We start from the raw sequence: 18160 nt of genomic DNA, 5'->3' as shown, positions 1-18160 counted from the left end.
TAACTGAGGAGCTGAGGTACCCTCGGACACAGAGCACTGCCAGATCCGCAACTGCGGGCCGTGCCCTTTGCTTACAGGGAGAGCGCCAGCTCTGGTTCTTTCGGTAGTGCCCGTGTCCAAAGAGGCAGCTCATAGCTCAGACCCGAGGGAGAATCCTGCTGGCGGGGGGGGAAGGGAAACCCAAAAAGAAATGGGTCATCTTCACGACAGCCTTTCAAAACAAAAACAAAGCCCTGTAGCCTTGTAAATGTACACCTATAATCTCTATATTAAAAAGATAATTTATATATAATATACAACTATATGCATTGTATGTTTTAAAACTCACGGTTTTAATTACTGAGGTATCCAAGGATTTGCAGCCTCTGAGCCTTTATCTGCTGTATCTCGGTCAAACCTCATAAGGCCGCATTTGAAATCACACTGCGCTAAGAAAACGAATGATTAAAGCAGAGCAAGGGAGTCAAGGGATTAGTTTATTCTGCATGGCCTTGAGCAAGTAATTTTTAGCTCCGAGGCCCTAATCTTACAGCCAGCCTGGGGCAGATGAAACACTTGAACACCCACACAAGGCACACTTTGTTTTTTTTCTCATCTGAAAAAGGGGGATAACACCACGTACCTCACTCTGAGAAGCATCTTAATCATTAATCTGCATTAAATGCTTGTAAATGTGAAATTTTAAAACGATTAAGCACCAGGCCAAATTAACATTTTGCAATGCCATCCGAGTCAATAAGGTAGAATGACAACACGAGCACCCATTGTATTCGGCTCAGAACAGTCACTGGAAAAATCTAAGCTGGGAAGCCCTAATAGTCTCTTCCCCTCCTAACAACCAGCTGTAACTACAAATAGAATACAGAAGATGAGTGACTAAATGAATTAGTTCTGAACTGCATCCTCTGTCTTGTTACACACAGGAAGCCTACACAGAGCGGTTTCAAAGGGACTAATGAAGGAGAAAAGCAAGCTCGGGGATCTCAGTCCTTCAGTCGCCCAGCCTTCAGACAAAAGGTTCCAGTTCTGCAAATACAGGAACAAATCTCGCAGCTGCCACGACTTAGAAAACAGCCTTTAAAATGCAAGGCTTGTTCTTCATTAGAAAATTTCACTGTCCTAAGGCTATTATTCATTCTATGTATTCGTTGCTTGCCTGCTTTTTATGGTAGATTAAGACCATATTAGTCTTACAAGCAGTTGTGACTTTTTGCACTGGATTTCCATTTCAGTGCGTGCATGTACAGTGTATCCCATAACATCACAAGCGTTTTATTTGCACGTAAGATGAGCCAGCTGCATTGCAAGTCTGTGCACTTCTTAGTAAACACAATCTGAAAATACCCTAGAAATGTAAAAGTGAGTTCTCAGCACCCTCTTGTGGATGTATGGTATGCTAGGCACCATGAATTAGTAAAACTTTCATTCAGAGCTACAGAAAAGTTACTGTTTTTGCAGCAAAACTCCAGTAAGGAAGCTAAAAGAGAATAGCAAAACTTTGCAGTTTATGATTATTTTAATACCTGAATAAAACCTGCGTCTTTAGAGCAAACATCTCATGTGCCACATTAAAAAGCCTGTCAGTTATACATTGGCTTTCATGCAATATACAACTGTAATACTGTTACTTCAGTGGTGGCAGGGGATCTTGTTTCTATTAAAATATGTATCTATGCTTGCAGGCATAGCCAGGATCAAAGCTGTTGTCATTTAGACAAAAAATTGCCTGTGGTGGCCACACCGAGCAAGTTCCTTCCCAGAGAAAATAGGATTCTTGCTTTGCTTATTAAGACGCCAGTAGCCTGAAGCTCTTCCAACTCAAGCACATCATCGCAGTGCTTCTGTCAGGTCTGGGACCAAACGGGGCTCTGAATGCTGCTACTGGGTAGATATGTTTTTCTGATAAAGCGTGAGTGCTTGCAGTAAAATACCCTGTGGAAGAGGACAGAGATAGCAGTACTTTTTCGTTTTCTTCTTGCATACATGTGTATAAGGAATGGCCAGTATCCCTCTCTAAGGAGCTGTTTTCCACACAATTTACAGATCACACTACGTTTTTTCAGTCCAACCTGAAGAATTCACAGAAGCCAAGGAAGCCTGATACATACACTCGTAATTACACATGAACAAATCTTTTCCCAGGTCACCCAAATTCTTAGCAACATAGCTGTTTTGTACATACCAGAATTTAGTAAGTGGTATGACTTACATGAAAACGCTTAAACCACACGTGTGGTAAGGGTTTGCTTCAACATAAAAGCTTCCAGCACATTTCAACCAAATCCTCAAAGCAGTTTCAGCATCTGTCTAAATGCATTAAGTGCAAGCATTAGCAATGCTGATCACACTCACAGTGAATTAAAACATGCACAAGGTTTCTTGAGCACATCCCTCAGATTTTGTTCCTCTAAGGAACCCACAGGTGCTAAAATATGCTCAGTTTCCCAGCCTTTTTATTCTTCTGGACAGCAGCTATACAATTACCTCTCCAGGTATATTGAAATTTAAAATGTTTTCCTCACATGCTGGTAGTATGATTCAAATTAATTGCCACAGTTCAGTTCTGGAAGCACAATATGCTGGCTACTACATCTAGCCTACGTCCTTCACAGTCACTGCACCTGCCTCTGAGAATCTCTGTAGCCCCAAGTCTCACAATGCCAAAAGGATTTAAAAAGAATACATCTTCAATATATATATAACACTGAAAACAAAATACAAATTCCCATCAACTTGGATTCCTTCTCTTTGGCACTTCAGCAAACTTATGTTTTATTTTTCCTTAGAAAGTACAATTCAGGCATGTACAAACACAATTATGTTTGAGAAAGCTAACACTAGACATCATATACTGTAAATTCAGTTGTGGTTTTGTTCCATCTCACTTTTATTTTTCAAGCACATAAATTCTAATATATTGCTGCCTATTAGTTCTGTGTTCCCTCTGGAACTCGATCTTTCAGTTAGATGCAGAATAATTTGTGCAGTTAAATGCAAAGCCCCGTCAGAAGCTATTCCTCCTGCAGAACAAGACCAGCAGCTCCTGCTTTGTGTCAGGCCATGAGAAACACAGGAGGCAGCATCTAAGTTTTTTCTGTTGTATTATCTCCTCCAGGAGAGGAGAAGATACACAATGCAAACCTTCTGCATTCTGACTTGCACAACTGTGCCTTTTTTTCCCTTTTCTTTATAAATGGCCAAGCCTTTACCATTTAAAAGGCTTGGCCATATTATGGTTCCCTTTAGAACTGTACAGCTTATGTTCCCAACACATAACAAACAGACTTGTGCCACTATACTTCTTGCGGGCTAGGGACAGTGTATCAAAATCAGAAACAATTATTTAATGAATATATTCCAGCAGAGTTTCTAAGAAATGAGAGTCTCAAGTTAAGCATCTTAAAAGTAGTTTTGAAAAGTGAAATCCACATATCTCAGTAGCAGCTGCAGGGTTTCTGTTCTATTGAAAAGCGTGAGTCATACTTCATCACTTCCTTACATCTATTAAGTGTAAAGACCTCGGTCAGGAAAATAGCTCTGAAAAATTTAGCAATATTTCAGATGGCTTCCAGGTCTATAAATATGAACACTCTTAGGAAAAGAAAAGAGGAAGAATTCCTACTCACCAGAACTATGTATCATGGCTCCTGCTCCCCCATGGCTTCTTTATGGCATTCCCTTCACTTGGCTGAAGTTGCTGCTCAGAGGAAATAGGAGTAGCTTTGGTGAGCAGAGTTGTCCCTGCGGCTGGCTGGCATAATTCAGGACAGGCAGCACATTGATTTTCTATTTCCCCTAATAGGTCACACATACAAAACGGATACACCAATTGATTGCTCCTCTAAAGCAGAATTAATTGCATACACATGGTCACACACTACCCGTCCTGCCAGCATGATTTGGACTGCAACTCAGAAATGCTCAGTTGTGGACATGCGCTACTGCAGGGCAACATGCAACTTGGTTAACCTGGCAGATGTTACTTAGATCTCTGCTGGAATGGATATAAGGCCCCATTTTTGATCATATAATGCTTATCTCCTAAAGATTTGCAAGATTTTTAGACTATGGCTCTTTTTCTTTTGTTCCTGGTGAGACTACCATTACTTTGTCACTTTCAATTAACCTGAATATGTACATTTTCTAATTTCCAGTTACACGTTTCCAGAGTTTGTCCACCATTTGGCAAATGTCTCTGCAGAAATGCAGCATCTCAGTCTCCAGCAGAATGTCAGTGCATCACACTTTTAATTCACTCACCATTTCAGTTCAATACTAGCCGCACTTTGCACAGGTCTGCGAGCAGCTGAACTGTTTCCTTCTCCTTATTAAGTGTACTAAAATAGCTATGTAGCTTGACTTGGGACTTCTCTTTGCGCACTCCGAAGACTACTTCCCATTTTACAGTGACAAGAGCAGCCTAGAAACAGGCAAGTTTAACTCATTTTTACCTGATATTTAGGTTTAGTGTCTTCATCCACTGATGCACTATGCAATAACTAGTAAGTCATCTACCCTGCAGCTCCAGAACGTTACTCAAAACCTCACAGCAGAGTTTCACACTGAAATAGATAACAAGCATGTATATCCAAGTATATAAACCCTGTCACAAACACCTCTTTACCTCCCTGCCTATGTATTTTGCAAACAAACCCAAAAAGGTTTAAAGTATATTTCAGAAGTTTGCTCTCTGAGCACAATGAAAAAAAAAAATCCCTCTGCGATACAAAAAAAATACTATGTAACTTTATTATAATTTAGGAACATGAATAAAGGAGAAGTATTTTACAATAGCTTAAAATCCATGGCAATCTCTCCTGTCTTTGTGTCGAAATTTATAGCATACATGACAGCGCTAGGAAGGTCTGACAGAGTTTCTGATTCGATAACAGAACTGAAGAAATAGACAGCTTGCTTGCAGTGGGGATTCCATTCACAGTTTCCCTATGAAAAGAGTTAAAAGTGACAACAGTCAAAACTCTACAATATTATTACTAGGGAGTAATAATGCAAGAAGAGTTCTTGTTCCCAGTTCAGTACAGACAGTTATGACTTCCATTGCCATCCATTCTCTTACAGGAATCGAAATACCATATGCTACATGGCACAGGGAAGTGTAGAGGGGAAAAAAAGGTTTTGGTCAAAGAATATTTACATGGAATACTAAAAATACTTTTTTTTTTTTTGCTTTTGTTAAACTGAGAGAAGAGATTTGTATTAATAAATTCTCTTTTGAGCTATCATCATATTTAAGTTCTGAATGTGGTTCCAAACTATGAGAGCATTTGGATCCAATTCAGACTCTCCTATTTTAAGGTACACTTCCTGTGAAAAATAGGAACAGACATTTCTACCAGTTCCGTACCCAAGCAGTATAACGAAGAGCACTGTATAAACCAACCATTTTTCAAGTACTGTAATCCTATAGACTTTGATATAATAAATTAGATTGAAGAAATACCTTTTCATTTGAAATCTGCAAAAGTCCTGTATTGACGGAGATATCAGCAACAAGATGATATTCCATCCACAGAACTGCTCCATGGCACTTCCCTTTCCTGGGGAGAGGTGGAGATCAAATATCCGTTACTTCACAAAACACTGACAGCTTAAGCACTGCAACCATTCCTCACACAGTTTAGCTGAGAGCTGTAAAAGCATGAATAACTTATTTCATTGGGGAAAAAAAAAAGCTGAACAGCTGAATGGTTTGGTAAATGGGTAGCCACTTTTACAGTATTTGCAGATATGAAATCTAAAATAGACAAGGAAGTGGAGAATATGTCATAACTAAATCTGCTCAGAACCACAGTCATTGAACAGGCACTCCACAGCATGGCATAAAGGATACGGGGAGTACCTCCTTCAGAGACCCCAGCTTCCACTGTTCCTGAATTTAACAAATACTTACCACACGTACCACCTCACTGGCTGCCTGTAAATACAACTGGTGCAAAGGGCACAGAGACCCCGTGCAGATGGTTCTGGATTTGGTGAAACCTTGAATTTCGTTTCACAGAGAGAAACATACACTTAGAGCAGTGCTTGAGTCACATGAGCTCTGATAGTCAACAATAGCTTTCCCCTGCTTTTTAATTCTTAGTAGCATTTCAAATTTGAACAGAATTAAGTACAATCTGTAGTGAGATTATAGTGGAAAATATCTCAGGAGACGTGTGACAAGTATCGAGATAGTCAGAACTAAGTTAAAAGGAAGAAGAGTGTATACATTAAAGGTATTAAACAGAATAACTTGGAAAGCTAAATAGCAGCTTTTTCTGCAAGAACTCAGCAGCTGGGAACAAGCAGAATAATATCCAGACAAGGGTTTATCTTCACTCTATTTAAGTTTTAAATCGTGGCAACATCTAGAAAAATGTTGGTTTTGAAATACAGGCATATTATCTAGGAAATTACCCTTATTGTTATAGCCTGTTGTGAATAGTCACAGCAAATTTGTGTCAGAGTAACTTCCATAACTTTAGGTCATATTGTTATAAAGGGTGAAGTATGTTTCCATTAGTTAACTGTAAAACACAAAGAGCTTGAATATGAGGTAAAAAAAATATTTTTTGCAATGAGAATACTCACCGTAAAAGCTTTACAGAACCCTCTGTGCTGAGGGAGTCTTGCGGTACAGTCTTTCTGAAGTCAAACGTCAAAACTTCCTGAGGGTCAGAGAGTGACTTGCAAGGATATTCCCACAGAGGGTGAGGTTCTGCTTCCTTGGATTCCCTAAAATTCAGAGAATTCTGAGGAAAGAAAGTAATAAAACTATCTGAAAACAATCCAGAGGCAAACAGTCCTTGTTTTCAAGTTAACCCAGAGTATTTAAGCAATAAATCTGCAGGAGGACAGGACTGCACTTTGTAGGCACAAGGGAAAATATGTACTACATGCATGAAGCAATTGCTATGGCTATGGTCCTCGGTACTGAAACAGAAAGAGGTGTTTTCAAAACACAAAGCGTTTAACTTTTCCTCTCCCTTGAGATAAATTCTACTCTTGAACTGCCTGTACTCCTCTACAATGACTATAAAGGCAATATAAATGGCTCACTCAAATACGGATATCGACAGTACAGCTCTAGAAATTGATACAAATAAATCTCACTCCTCATATCTATTTCTCACAAGTCAGAAAGCCTTTTTCTCTTTCAGAAGTACCTGCAAGGGAAAATAAGGGCAGGATTAATCTACGAACAACTCCCAGATGATTTGACTTCAAGCTCAGAATAGAAATTTCAGAACAGTATTTTTCTTTTTGAATGAACAGAAGTATTTTCAAAACCATGCAAAGTACTAAAGAGTTTGACAAATAAGAAGAAACTATTTTCAGTCTGCTTACTTTAATCATGTCATCCATAGTCCGGACATCAAAACCTTCACAGATGCCACATGGACTCCGGATTCTCCATAAGTCCTAAAAAAGAAAACAGGATTTGTTTGGCTTTATTAAAAGAAATAGGAAATCTTAACATCATTTAACCTGTAGATTAGACATTTGGTAACAAGCCGGATAAAGACTCTTTACTATCTATACATTCCTAAACCATTAGAAATACTGCAAGAATCAGAAGACAGTATAACTCTAGGAAAATGTTTTGCAAGTCAGTTAATTCTTCAGCCACCGTTTCCAACTCCTCACAAGAATCCTGTCACATTTCCTACCATCTCTCTGCACGGTTTACTTTAGAGTAGGTATGGATTTGACAAGATTAAATCCTTACAGCTCCCCCCCATTTCCACCACCCAGCGCAGGGAAGTGGTCCCAGTTGTACCAAACACCTTGCAGCCTATTGGACTACCACACTTCCCTTTAGCCCTCCAAAGATCAGTAAAACCAGTTCAGGCACTTCCCACTGACTTCAGCAATCCACTGGACAGACAATGATTCAGTTCAACTTTTGCCTTTCCTTAGGCTGGTCTCTTAACAGAACAAGAACACCCACTAGCTGTGGATATATACATTTTATTACCTGTTCATTGTTGCACTTAGCTACCTCAACTGTTCTTGCTGTACAAGACAGCAGCAGGACTGGTATAAATTTAAATAAATGCTGTTAGAATTTATGCCTGAATGCAGCATGAACAAGAGTGACTATAAAGAATCTCTGAATGGTACACCCGACAGAACTATCAAATCAGACAGGTAGCATCCTGCTCCCTAAATGCAATTAGGGACTAAAGTTTGTAACCGAAGTACTTTCATCACATTCTTTCTCCTGGTTACAGCTTTTGCTAATTGCTTAACTGCAATGACATATCGCTGCTCGGAAAAGACAAAACAGCCTACAGAACCAGTTCTGCAGAATTCCTTACAACTCTGTATCTCTTCCGTCTAACCAAGAATTGGTATATGCAGAACTTTCTTTAAAAGCCTCCAAGATTCTAGCCTATGAGTCTAGATTTGCCATTAAACAAGGAGGAAAATGTAAAATCAAAGCAATAGCTTTTGGAATAGTTTAATGGAATGAAACACAAGTTAAATGTTCTACCAAAATAGCTATGTGGAATCATTCCTGAACTCAAAATTGTACTCCAAAGGGTAAAACTTGAGGTGACACAAATGTTACTCTACATTCAGGTTGCTGAATAATCTTAACTCAGCAGTCTGCATGCTTCAGTTTCCTCATTGAGAACATGAAAAAGATGCTTACTTCATTGCAAAATACTCTGAGTTCTGGGAAGATAAATACTTTAGGTAAGAGAGCATGGCTTTAGAAGTAACTGTTTATTTCAATCTGATTACTGCTAAACTACTGCCTTAAACTGTTAGTCTTAAACATGTGCTTCCTATTACAAGATTCAGATTTATATTATTTGCTCAGTATATATTTAGATTCTCTCCATCTTCACAGAAAACTGAAAGGTGTGTAAAGCCAGGCAGCACAGCTGGTGAGTCCCAGAGTGAAGAAAAACATTATTTTCACATACACAGATTGAAGGTAGAAGTAAGAGAACAAGTTTAAAGACCATTTAAATAAGCAAACTGTTAAGAGAGAGAAGGCTCAGACACAAACCCACACAGCTGGTGAACCAGAGGGATGAAAAGAGACAGAAAAAAGCTGGCATTTTTAACAGATAAGCTGAAGGTTATGCTTCTTTGAAAGTTCATTGGATTACAGGTATTTTTTTATACAGATGCGTAAATTTTAGTTACACAATTTCAGACTAAAGAGTTCCCTCTCTCAAGCTTCTGGACAAAAACCTTTACATACCAATTATGAAAGCACTTATTTAAATTTCCTTGTCATTGTAGGCAAATTCTTCACAATCTTCACTAACCAAGTCTTTAATAACTGAAAAAAAGGTGACTTTTCCAAGTATTTGTAACACACGACCCCTATTATGCTCAAATTTAGAACTTACACAGCCTGAAGTTGCCAAAAAAACCCCACACACAATTATGAATCCTGCCTACAGTCTTATACTTGTACCAATTTAAAACTTGTTATTTTGCAGAATATCTGATTTTATAAATAGCCACGACTCTCATGTTTCAGCAGCATCTCTCTAATCGAAATAGTTTAAAACATTCACCCCTGTCATTTAAAATGCTAAAATTATTCAGGTTCGTTTTCTGAGAACAATGGCTGAAATAGCAAAACTCATCTTCAAGATGACAAGTATTTTTTCTCAGGTTTTAAGTGCAAAACATACCGAAGTGGACAGCATTAAGATGAGATAACCTTGCTGTTAAAAACTCCTGGAAGAGTACTCAATTTGGAGTGAATTTGTGTAAATATCCAGCAGATAGTTCTAAATAATCTCACCTGAAATTCCACTATCATCATGTGCAAAGATGCAGACTGAGGGAGGATAGTGGCATTGCTGGCGAGGTGACTGGTCACAGCTGTCCTGGCGTACCAGAAATACAGGTTGTGCCACGGCAACAAACTTGTAGTAAAAAACGGCTCTCCCAGAAGAACAGAAATCTTGGCAAAGAAAGGAGAAGATAAAAACCATTTTAATGAATTGCAACAACTCAGTAACACAGGCTGTGTATATCTTCAATGGCAGCCAATGCAATATAGCAAGTGAAATCATCTAGATAAAAACTTTGACTGTTTAATGAGGATGTAATTACTGCATGCCGCATATACTGCACAACCCAATTGTTTTGCGGTTTTAGTCAGCAAATTTTACAATGAATTTTCACTACAACATAGTTTGAGAGAAAATATTGCAGTTTTTTAAGTTGGCAGGCTTTGTGGCAAGAGTCAGGGCACTTTGAAATTTTTAATTTAAGGACTTTAGTACTTCCAAATAGATTGCAATCTTCTGAGTGGCCTGAGAAAGAAGACCTACAGCCTAGTAGAAATATGCAGTTAAACCAGTTTTACTGCCCTTTCAACTGGTGTAGATTATGCAGGAAGGGAAACTCATACACTTTCAAAAACAAAGCGAAACCTCTCCCACAATCTTTAGAGTAAGCCTCATTTAGTTTCAGTGGGACAATGTCTGAAAATTACACTTTATATGAACTAGGACAAAACGGGTTTCATTGTGGTTACAGTAGCACGGCAGGAAAGCGAGGTTTATTTTCACCTGCTCCCCACCACCCCACCAAAATTCAGTATTGGGCAACTGTAACTTACCTTTTTATCTTCCAAATGAGAAGCTGTGAGCAACTCAGGACGTGTTTCTATTATTTTAATTTTATCTTCAAGATGATTTGCTTTAAAAAACTAAAAAAAAAAAAAAAGTGCACACCACTTTTATCAAAAGCTACAGCTGAGACTCAAACCCACACCAAAATAATAAAGTCACATTCATTAAACTGATTTAACCTCCATGCAATTGATGCAAGGACAACCAAAGGCATCAGCTCTGGCCTTAGAAATGCCCTGAGTTCATTTACTGCTTTAAAAGAAAACTGAATACTTACTTTTTCCATGACAGAACAGGACACAGCAGAGTTTTCTAACGTGAACACCTAAAGAAAATACACAACAGTTAATCAACTAGTTTTATTTAACCAAAAGAATAAGTAAACCAACAACAAAGGAACTATTTTGATGCCCTAGTGAACATAGTTCATAAGAACCATCCATCTATTCCACGGCCTGCCTCTTTCTCACTTGTCACTGAAGAGGCACCAGAAATAATTAAGTAACAAGCTGAAAATGCTGAACTCTATGAAATTACTAAAAATATCAAGCTAAAGTGCAAAGATCAGAAAACCAGGAAGAAGTACGGTACCTGCTTTGCTCCAAGATAGTGAGCCAGCATAGGCAGCAGACTACCATCACTGATACAGAGGCAAACACTATCTGTTTCCAGAACCTATAAAAATGAAATAGTCATTGTTATTCCTACTCCAGACAAAATTTTTTTTCAAATTCTAAACATTCTGGTGGCAATTTTTTTCCCACTTTATACACTTCCATATCAAATAAGAGTGGGGAGATACCATAACCTCCTCAGGCAGAACAGAATAATGTAAGCAATGTTCATGCAATCCCCTTGTTTAAGGTCAGAAAAAAAGTATGCACTAAAATATATATTGTGTGCCTTTACTCACCTACCAACATTCCTTCTAACAAACACACAGAGCTGCTACAAATCCCTGTGCAAAACCAGCTGCTTACAACTTTAAGAAAATACTAAAGTTTTCAAGAGAAAATGTAACTTACATCTACTGCTGTAAATATAATACACTTTGTGAGCACAGTCTTTTAGCAAGGGAGAAACAAATTCCATAAATTGTCACCGCAAATAAACAAATACAAGCATCTATCACAGAAGGCAAAAAACCTACAGGCAAACACGCACTCACTTTCATCAAAGACTTGATGTATCGGTGTGTTCGGTTCTGATCATTTAATTGCCCAAAGCGCGGTCTATTCCAGAGAAGATGAGCCTGACATCTACAAACAGGACTCTCAACACGAACATCTGCTTTATTTTCCTCTTCTCCTCTGCAAAAATATTTCAATGAAGTATTAACCACATGTTTTCACAAACAGGTACATTTATGCATTTCAGCTAGTACGCACACCAATGCAGATGGAGGACTCCACTGTTCAGGCACTGATTTTTGAAGTTGGCATCACTTGTTAAAAATGTTGGCTCTTAATATTTTTCCAGTCTTTAGGATCTTACCTTATTCTTCTACAAAAGAGCGGCTCTAAGAGCAGCAAATGCTCAAGCTTGGAATAAAATACCATCCTTTTTCACACACGTGAATTGTTACCTGGCTTTCTGCAGCTTGTACCACAGAGAGTACTCGTCACGACAGGCAGTCAGGTGCACGCTCTCACCCCGGAGAACTGGCTCCTCATTTGGAAGAAAATACACACACTGCATCCAGTGATCTCTCCACTGAAAAGGGTTGATAAACAAAAACTTAGGAATTAACCCACCATTAGTAAGTGGAAGGTAAACAAATAGCAGGAATTAATTAGAAAAGATGAGTATAACTTTGAAGCAGTGATGTGCAACTGGTTGGAAGAATCTTGTTCACGTCAGCAAGGCAGAGTAAGGACTGATACTGCATATTGAATAAATGTATTTTATATAGATTTCTTACAACAGAATAAGCTTGAGAGCACTGGTTTGCCAACTAGTTAAGCTTGTATTTTAATCAATTGAAAAACAAATCCAAAATACACTTTGCATTTATTACCACAGCTTCACTTCCTTCTATAGTTCACTTAGTAGAAACCTGTATTGAATTGCTTACAGTGACCAGTGGTTGGAGCCTCACACATCAAATGAGGTAACTTAGTGTCGCTCTGATATGACAGCACAACTATTCTGTGTTTCAAAAAGCTATTTTCTGCATCACAAATACATGGAAGTGTTTGTTTTATTTCTTTAAAATAAATTAAAAGATAAAAATAAAAATACCTGATAGAGATCTTAAGTTTTTAAGCTTTACATTAAGCTTACATTTAAATTTTACACTAAAGAAAGCCTAAAACAGGTGCATACTAAAGTTAACATTTCTATAATTTGCTTAATTAGCATCTTCCAATCCAGAAAGCATCTGCAAAGTTCCTACACAGTTTAAGGGACAGCTGCTTAAAACCCTCAGTATGGCCTTTACTCAAAAGAATTACCAGCAGTCATCCGATCACAGTATGTGAAAGCTCAGTATTTTACCTGGAAATCGGAACTGGATTTTACCCAGTATGGAGCCATCGTGCAATTTATCATCCCAGAGGGGTCCATGTCAATATCCCACCAGGAAAGCACGATTTGTGCCTTCCCGGATTTGACAGGCTCCAGCTGCACGCTGTAGCAGGTAGAAGCGCTCCTCACTGGCTTACTGAAATCCACGCTGCAGAGGAGCATCAAAAGCAGAAAAAGAAACAGTTCAGCACTCTTCAGAAATTCTCGCTAGCTCCATAAGCTGAATACACAACTGCTACAGCAGGCCTAACAGGAAAATCTGGTTTGACCAAAACAGTGCCTATCTTACCTGAACATTGTCACCACTTCACTAAGGACAGTGAAGTCACTTAAAGGCATCTGGTTCAGCTGGATATCGCAAACAGAAGGAACACCTGGACAGTTCTCCATCTCTGAAGGGGAGACAATCGTTTTTGCCCCGTCCTCTGCTCCGACATGAACAGGAAACAGTTTGTTCCAGGACCACATTCTTTTGGATTCCACTAACTGGGCATACACCGTTGCTCTGTGAGGCACTGCCTCACATCCTTCCTGAGTGTTCAAACAAAGAGTAAACACATTCAGCAAATCTGACTTATTAATACGCGTGAGAACTAAACCAACTGAAATGTTGAACCAGTTTAAAGAAAAGCTGGACTGGGAGCTTTGAAATCCTAAACACAAATTATTTCAGTGACTTCTGTAAGATCAGAGCCCTTTCACTTTGTCTCTATCTGAAATACAATACATGTATCTATCCCGTCCAGCCTGGTTCGGCAAAGCCAGACTACTTTATTAATTGTGCAACAGCGTCATTTTTCGACTTCATTAAATACCTATTTCCATTCTGGTTCTGAGATGAGAGATCTATCCTGAGCTTCTCGAGGCAGACAACTACTAAGCTGTCAACATTAAAACAGAACTTGTGATTGCAGTGAGTAAATAAGAAAAATAACGTCTCAGATATTTTTGCAATAAGAACTCTGTATCCATGTTTAAAGTGTAGAAAACACATAAGTTGTTCTAGAAAAACTGTGCACTAAGAGCTAACTATGAAGTCCAAGAACAACGCTTTCACAAAGAAAGACTAATTACCAGTTACATATGGAGAGCAGTAAAAACTTACGGAGTGCTATTGTCTTCAGATGTAAAACTGGCAAAATGAAAATCAGAAATTTAAATAAAGTTTTGCCATTTACATTTTAAATAAAGGGAAAAAATAGAAAGGGTAAAGGAGAAAGCCCTGAAAGTATACCCATAGATTACGTGTCAGAAAACCCGTGGATCTTAGTTTGATTACAGTGTCTGAAGTATTTCCACAGGCAAAAACCACACGGAGTTGCAAGAACTCCTTGGAAACAAACAAAACAGTCAATCCTGCGAGGTGAAGCCTATTAAATTTAGTAGGAGAAGGAAAAAAAAAAACACACTCATTTTTTAAAACATTGTAATACCTATCTGCCACTAGAACAAACTTCTGAGGAAATCTCCACATCAGAACTGGATGCTTTTCTAAAAGACATTTGTTAACCTGCAAGTTATTTGGTTTAATATAAAGCAACTAACTATACTTTCAGAGCCTGTGATTTACAATATGTTGTACTCCAATAGCTTTATTCTAGGAATGAATCTAGTAAATTATTCACTGAATTAGCACTCCTGATGGTGTATTTATAAATAACATAGAAGCCTAAACCAAGTACAGCCTTTACCCTACTCCAATAAAATTTAAAAGAGTTCCTCTAGGGATAAATCTGACACACTATCAGTTTCTGGTTTCTTACCTCTACAAGGAATTTGTGTGCATGCTCATAGGTTGGTAAAGCTCCTTCTCCTATCAGCTCTGTATCAAATAATTCTGTAACCAGGATATTTGCACGGCATTGCATATCTCCATCTAAAAAACACAAATTAATACTGTAAAAGGAAGACTTAATAAGTTTTTCAAGAAGATGCTACGCTGGAAACGCAAATCACTCAAAAACTTACTCCTATTAGAGAACCTGCTGGCGACTGTGAATTATTTTCCTTCAGAAGCAGCAATACAAATGACTACTGAAATACTATCACAACATTTTCTTTTGAAGTAAATTTCCAGTGATATTTTCTTCTAATTAAAAACATTTGGGAATTAAAAAAAGATATTTTCCTTCACAGTTTTGAGGTACTTGCCAATTTGTTTTACTCTAGTTTATTTTTCTCACCTGGGCCAACTGTGACTTCGGTGGAGTGCTTGTTGATTACCTTGATCTTGTCACGAAAACCATTTTTCTCCACTATCTTCACAGCAGCATTAGCCATGGGCTTGAAGACCTGTAAATGGCAAGAGCGCAACAACTGAGTTAGCTAACCTTAGCTTTCAGAAATGAAAGGAGGCCAACAGAAAACGCAGCAGATGTAGTCTTGCCCTTCAGAAACCACAATACAAAACAGCAAACGCATCGAGGGCACTGATCATTCAGACAAAATAACTGCACTGAAGCTCTAAAAAGAGGTCACGAATCTGCACACAAAACCACATGCAACCAGTAACAAACGCTTACCTCAACTGCGTAGCAGAAATCCGCACCTGCTGAAGCTGCCATCATAGACAGGAGCCCTGTGCCAGTGCCTATGTCTAGAACAATCGCCTTCTCACCTCTTTCTTTTACTCTGCTGACTGCGGCACGAATACCTTGGTAATACTTTGTGTTCTGTGGAGGGCAAAAAAAATAAAAAGAGGAAAAGAGATCGTCAAGCTCTTATCTATTTATACTGCTAACTTTTGTGGAGAAATCTTGCATTCTCAGACTCCAAGTTTATAATTGGAAAAAAGCCTAAAGACATTTGTGCTGTAATCATACCAAAGCCATTTTCAGCAAAAGCACGTGTTTTTTCAGAGCGCTCAGTCCATTTAAAGCTCATCAAGTTTTATCACGCTACTCACTCATCATTGATCAATCAGCTACTTACAGTGCATGTATATTATACAAATGCAACACACTTTCTAGATACAAAACCCTGTGAGATACTACTGTTTTTCTTATTATTTTCCTCTGCAGCATCACTCAAATAATCATACAGTGCCTGTGACAGCACAAGAGTTGAATCTTGAATTTAGGTTCCTCTCTTCATCTATTGGAAAATATTCATACATGAGAACATGTGAAAGTATTTTGATATGTGCCATTAAGTGGGGCTACACGCATACCAGCAGCAACAGCAGTGAAAAAAACAAATCCTGCCATCTCCTAGCTACATGAAATACATGCTATTTTTACTCCATAGCAGCCTATTGTAAGGCACTCCTTTCCAGATGATTTATCAAGTCTTTTCAAAGAATACACTATTTTTGGACATTTTAAATTTGGAGGGTCTGAACACTTCTAGTTAACACTTTTGATACATAATTCCAGTAGAATTGGTTTTAATTCCTGAGACACAACTTGCTGTCCCTGCATGGCTAACTGAATGTGGGATCCCACTGAATTCAAGACTCACAGAGTAGGCACCATAAAAGTCTTTAAAAACATTTCTGAAGAAATGGTTAACTATCTGGCTAGAGCAGAAAGAATACTAAAATTATTCACTCCAGACTTTATCATGTCTGTAGATTTTTCCTCAATCCTAAGCAGTAAATAAGAGCTTAAAATACCTCAAAAGAATAGACTTTATTTGTATTCCTATAAAAACTAAGAAGCCTAGATGCACATTCATAGCCTTTGAAATTTCATCTAATGAGCTCCCACTGTCTAAAATATGTCAAACACAGAACAGCAAAATCACCTACTGAATGTAAATATCATGTTCTCCAGTAAACATTAGAATACTACAGTCAGATGTAAGAGAGAATTTGTTAATCTAAGAGCAGGTCTGGTATCTTAAAGAGTAACAAATTGGGAAATTTCACCTTTCAGAAAAATCTGTAAAATCATATAGTGATAGCTACTCAAGAGAAAGAAAATGGGTATTTTCTCACCATTCATGAAGTTTTTTGCTTCTGTACTTACTCTGTCTTTATCGTGAAGCATATCTGCATAGCGTGACCTACAATAAAAAAAATTTCCAGTCAAAGTATTATATACTGCAATGCACAAAGAATTGGCTAGATCCTATATAGCCTCCTTTGTTTTCTCTTACTAAGGTCTCCAAGGCCCGTCAATGCAGATAGCTGACATGCTCTTTGAGGATCTGAATTGTTTCCCAAATCTAAGGAATAATATCATTTCAGTGATGTGGTCACCAGCACATAAATGAACTAATTAATTGCTGGCATATATTCTCTCTTCGGCAATGGGCCCAATATGGACATCTATGGACAAACAACTGCAAAATAACAGCTGGGACAGACCCATATATAGCAAAAAAAGACATTTCAACTATCCTACAGTCTGCTTATCTCATGCCCTCAGAAATTCTATAGTGATGAATCCAAAACCCATCATAAATCCAAGCTAGTTTTGCTCTTTTTTGAAGCTTTAGTGGAACAACTTATTTTTTCCAGCATACCTTGCGATTTCCTGATGGTAGTCATAGTTCTCATCCTCTTCTAACCACTCCATTGCACCAGTGGTTGGATTAGCTCTTCCACAAAAGGTCTTCATGATCAATCTCAATTTGTGTTACTGATGTATTATGAGTTGTTCTGCTGCTTTGGCTTCAATATAATACACAAAATACAGGCTGAATTGAACAAAAAACAAACCCGCCACAAGACAACAGACATCACTTTCGCTAAAGGATACCTATATGTGCTCCATCCCATATACGCCATATTCAGTATAAACCTGAGGGGTCAGGGGGTTAAGTGATCTTCCTCTTCAATGGCTGCTGTCCAAGAAGGGCACCGCCCGTTCTTCTGCTTGTGATCCCAGTGCCGAGTGCCCAAACCTGGCTCCGGTACCGGGTTCTGGCTGCCCGGGCCCAGTGCCCGCAGCCCCCTGCAAACTGTGGGTTTGCACACACTGCCATGTATTTCATTACTTCCATTCACCTGTACGTATTCCATCAGTTCAATTATTTTCTGAGTAGCACTATTACTGTTTATTAAAGCTGGTTTAGGT

The 18160-nt window shown here is 38.4% G+C and overlaps 1 protein-coding gene across 2 annotated transcripts; it reads right to left on the bottom strand.

Moving 5' to 3' along the window:
* Positions 1 to 4729: 4729 nt before the first annotated feature.
* On the bottom strand, positions 4730 to 17748 carry PRMT7 (protein arginine methyltransferase 7). 2 transcript variants are annotated; one of them, XM_009864492.1, is made up of 17 exons: positions 17607 to 17748; positions 17108 to 17144; positions 15662 to 15811; positions 15323 to 15431; positions 14903 to 15015; positions 13429 to 13670; positions 13110 to 13287; positions 12199 to 12326; positions 11782 to 11923; positions 11205 to 11288; positions 10891 to 10938; positions 10601 to 10690; positions 9776 to 9937; positions 7348 to 7422; positions 6592 to 6752; positions 5462 to 5558; positions 4730 to 4944 (listed from the first exon to the last, which is right to left on the bottom strand). In XM_009864492.1, the coding sequence occupies exons 1-17, from the start codon at positions 17699 to 17701 to the stop codon at positions 4786 to 4788; spliced, it is 2070 nt and encodes a 689-aa protein (XP_009862794.1). In that variant the 5' UTR covers positions 17702 to 17748; the 3' UTR covers positions 4730 to 4785. The 2 variants fall into 2 exon arrangements, with proteins under 2 accessions (XP_009862794.1, XP_009862795.1); XM_009864493.1 differs by lacking the exon at positions 15662 to 15811 and having other exon boundaries at positions 17607 to 17701.
* Between the last annotated feature and the right edge of the window lie 412 nt (positions 17749 to 18160).

The sequence above is a fragment of the Apaloderma vittatum genome, unplaced genomic scaffold, assembly GCF_000703405.1.
Source record: "Apaloderma vittatum isolate BGI_N311 unplaced genomic scaffold, ASM70340v1 scaffold11162, whole genome shotgun sequence".
Lineage (NCBI taxonomy): Eukaryota > Metazoa > Chordata > Aves > Trogoniformes > Trogonidae > Apaloderma > Apaloderma vittatum.
The sequence above is the reverse complement of the archived record's forward strand: the minus strand, read 5'-3'. Positions and strand labels throughout refer to the sequence as shown.